The 2,500-nt window shown below is 61.6% G+C and overlaps 1 protein-coding gene across 1 annotated transcript in view; it reads left to right on the plus strand.

Annotated features, from left to right (window-relative positions):
* The window catches only part of LOC119575197, a 21,570-nt gene that overhangs the window by 17,480 nt on the left and 1,590 nt on the right, over nucleotides 1-2,500 (plus strand). Inside the window, exon 3 of the mRNA XM_037922691.1 lies at nucleotides 1-2,500. This exon is cut by the window's left edge and continues 838 nt beyond it; it is cut by the window's right edge and continues 1,590 nt beyond it. Coding sequence (XP_037778619.1) covers nucleotides 1-2,378 — 2,378 coding nt within the window. The 3' untranslated portion in view covers nucleotides 2,379-2,500.

Consider the following 2,500-nt stretch of genomic DNA (forward strand, 5'->3'; position numbering starts at 1 on the left):
AGATGCGTAGCGTAGAATACACAATGCGGCAAGCAGCCACTATGGACACTGGGATAGCGGGGGGCTGCAGCTCGGCCCAGTGCGGCCCCGGCGGTGGCTCGTGTGCCGCCCCAGTAGACGGGCTGGGCCAGTCGGGGTCGGTGCGGGTGTGTGTGCCCGGGGAACCACCTGCGTACGTCAGTGTCGGGGAGGGAGTCACGCCGTCTTCCGGGGAGCCTCTGCCGACGATATCCACGGACACGTACTTGTCGCAGACAGAGCACTTCAACCTCGATCAGCTCCTTGACTTCGCCTCCTCGTTTCACTACGACCGCCGAAAGCACCTGACGGAGGAGCCGATGGCCATGGCGCTGCCGCAGGACGAGGAGCGATCGTCGTCACCCTCGCGTGACGAGTCGACCTCCGACCCGGGATACTCCACCGTCAGACGCCGCTCAGCTACCGTCATCGAGAAGCTGAAAACGGGCAGCACTGCGGGGGCGTTGGTGAAGGAGGTGAAGCAGCTGTCTCTGTGCAAGGACGGCGGGGGAGCGGCGACTGCCGTTCCGCTGAGCGAGGGGCCAGAGGTCGCCCACACCACCACCGTCACCTACACTCGCTCTTCCTACTTCTTCTCCGGACAGCTAGACGGCGGGCGAAGCCAGTCGCTCGGAGCAGGTCTCAACGCCGCTGCCAACGTGACACGCTCTCCCAGCAGCCCCGCGGGCCCGCTCTACGCCTCCAGCAGCGTCTCCAACATTGGCACTTCCTCGTCGCTAGATGCCGGGCTTCCTCTCGTGTCTGTGTACTCCCCGCGGGCCTCCCTCGTGCGCCTCAACAGCATCGAGCCCAACACCGTGATGGTGTCCGTGGCGGAGATGCCCCAGCTGTGGGACATCACCACTCAAGAGATCATAGACGAGCTGGAGCAGCAGGCCGAGCTGGCCTTGGTGTCCATCCGCGGCGTCCGTGTGGTGGGCCGAGCCGCCTACATCAGTCTGGGCCGTCGCGACGCCCTGCAGCATCTCCTCACGACGGGCCTCACCATCCGCGGCGGCAAAGTGCCACTCATCGATATCACGCGCGAGTCCATTGTGCTGGCGCTGACGGGCGTCCCTCACTACATAGCCGACGCCACGCTGGTCATTCTGCTGTCGGCATTTGGCACCATAATAGGGGAACTCGAGCGTCGCTTTTACAAAGGTGTCGACACTGGAGAGCGGTTTGTGCGGATGAAACTCAAGAAACACGTGAAGCTGCCCAAGTACGTCACTGTGGGAGGGTGTCGTATCGTGTTGACAGTTCACGGTCGAGACGCTCCTGCACAGTTGCATGTACCTGACTGGGGAAGTAAACCCCCTCACACACCCGCCCCTCCCCCCACCCCACACACCACACACGCCCCCCCACCGGACGCTCCCCACACGGATCTCACCACGCCCGTCTCCCCAGACTCTGGCCAGTGTTCAGAACCGTCGTCGAGCGACAAGTCTTGTGAACGCATCGAGGGCCGAGACGCGGGGCCGAGAACGGAGGCGAGCTCAGTCAACGATACTCGCGTGACCGCCAAGTCCACAAAAACGTTTTCCAGCAGATGCATAGTAAACCTGAAGCTGCCAGAGAGACCTTCCTCCACGAGCGGCGTCCCCCGGGCGCGGGACGCCAATAATCCCCGAGACCCGGTGGGCCCTGGTGGGGGTGGCTCTGGCACGGGAGTCGTCATTGGCACGGGCACTCCTCCGACTCCCCTGGGGGCGGGGCACCTGTTGAGAGCAGGCTCCTTGTATCGCGGCACCAGGAGTGGGGACACACCAACTACCCCAGGAAGTACTGGCGGCAGCTCCCCCTTGGGTGGCAGAAGACTCTCCCGCCTCGGCCCTGACGCCCGCACGCCGGAGTCGCCACGGCCGCGCCCGAACTCTGTGGTGTTTGACGAGCAGCCGCGGGAGGGCCCCACGCCCACCCGCGGGGGCCTCCTAACGCCGCAGTACCCGCAGCACCACGTGGTTTCCACCGCCTCGGGGCCGATGCCGCTGGCCAACGGCATCCTACGCAAGGCGTCTGGGTCGGAGCAGGAGGCTCTGCTGCCCACCAGCCACAGCTGTGCCGCAAGCATTAGAAACAGACTTAAGATTGGCCGTAGTATGTCGTACGATGCAGGCAAAAAGAAACTGGCCGCTGAAAAAGAGCAGAAGAAATTGGGGAAAATGGAAAGCATTAGTGAAAACACTTTAAATGATGACGTGAGTGACATCACGCCCCTGGGTGCCGGGGCGCGCAGAGACTCGGAAAAGAGCTCAGTCAGCGCTAACAGTAAAAGCAGTAGCAATACTAATAAAAAGAAAGAACCTGCAATAGACCTCCCCTGGTGTGGCTGTTGGGGGAACGGTTGTTTCTAGTCCGTAGACTTCAGTGGTACCAGTTCCATCCTTTATATTTATCGTTATTTTCTAGTAAATACTTCCCTTGCTCGGAACGTTACCTAGTCTTGATGAAGTAGTGCATTAGTCTTGGACAGAAA

The sequence above is a fragment of the Penaeus monodon genome, chromosome 7, assembly GCF_015228065.2.
Source record: "Penaeus monodon isolate SGIC_2016 chromosome 7, NSTDA_Pmon_1, whole genome shotgun sequence".
NCBI lineage: Eukaryota > Metazoa > Arthropoda > Malacostraca > Decapoda > Penaeidae > Penaeus > Penaeus monodon.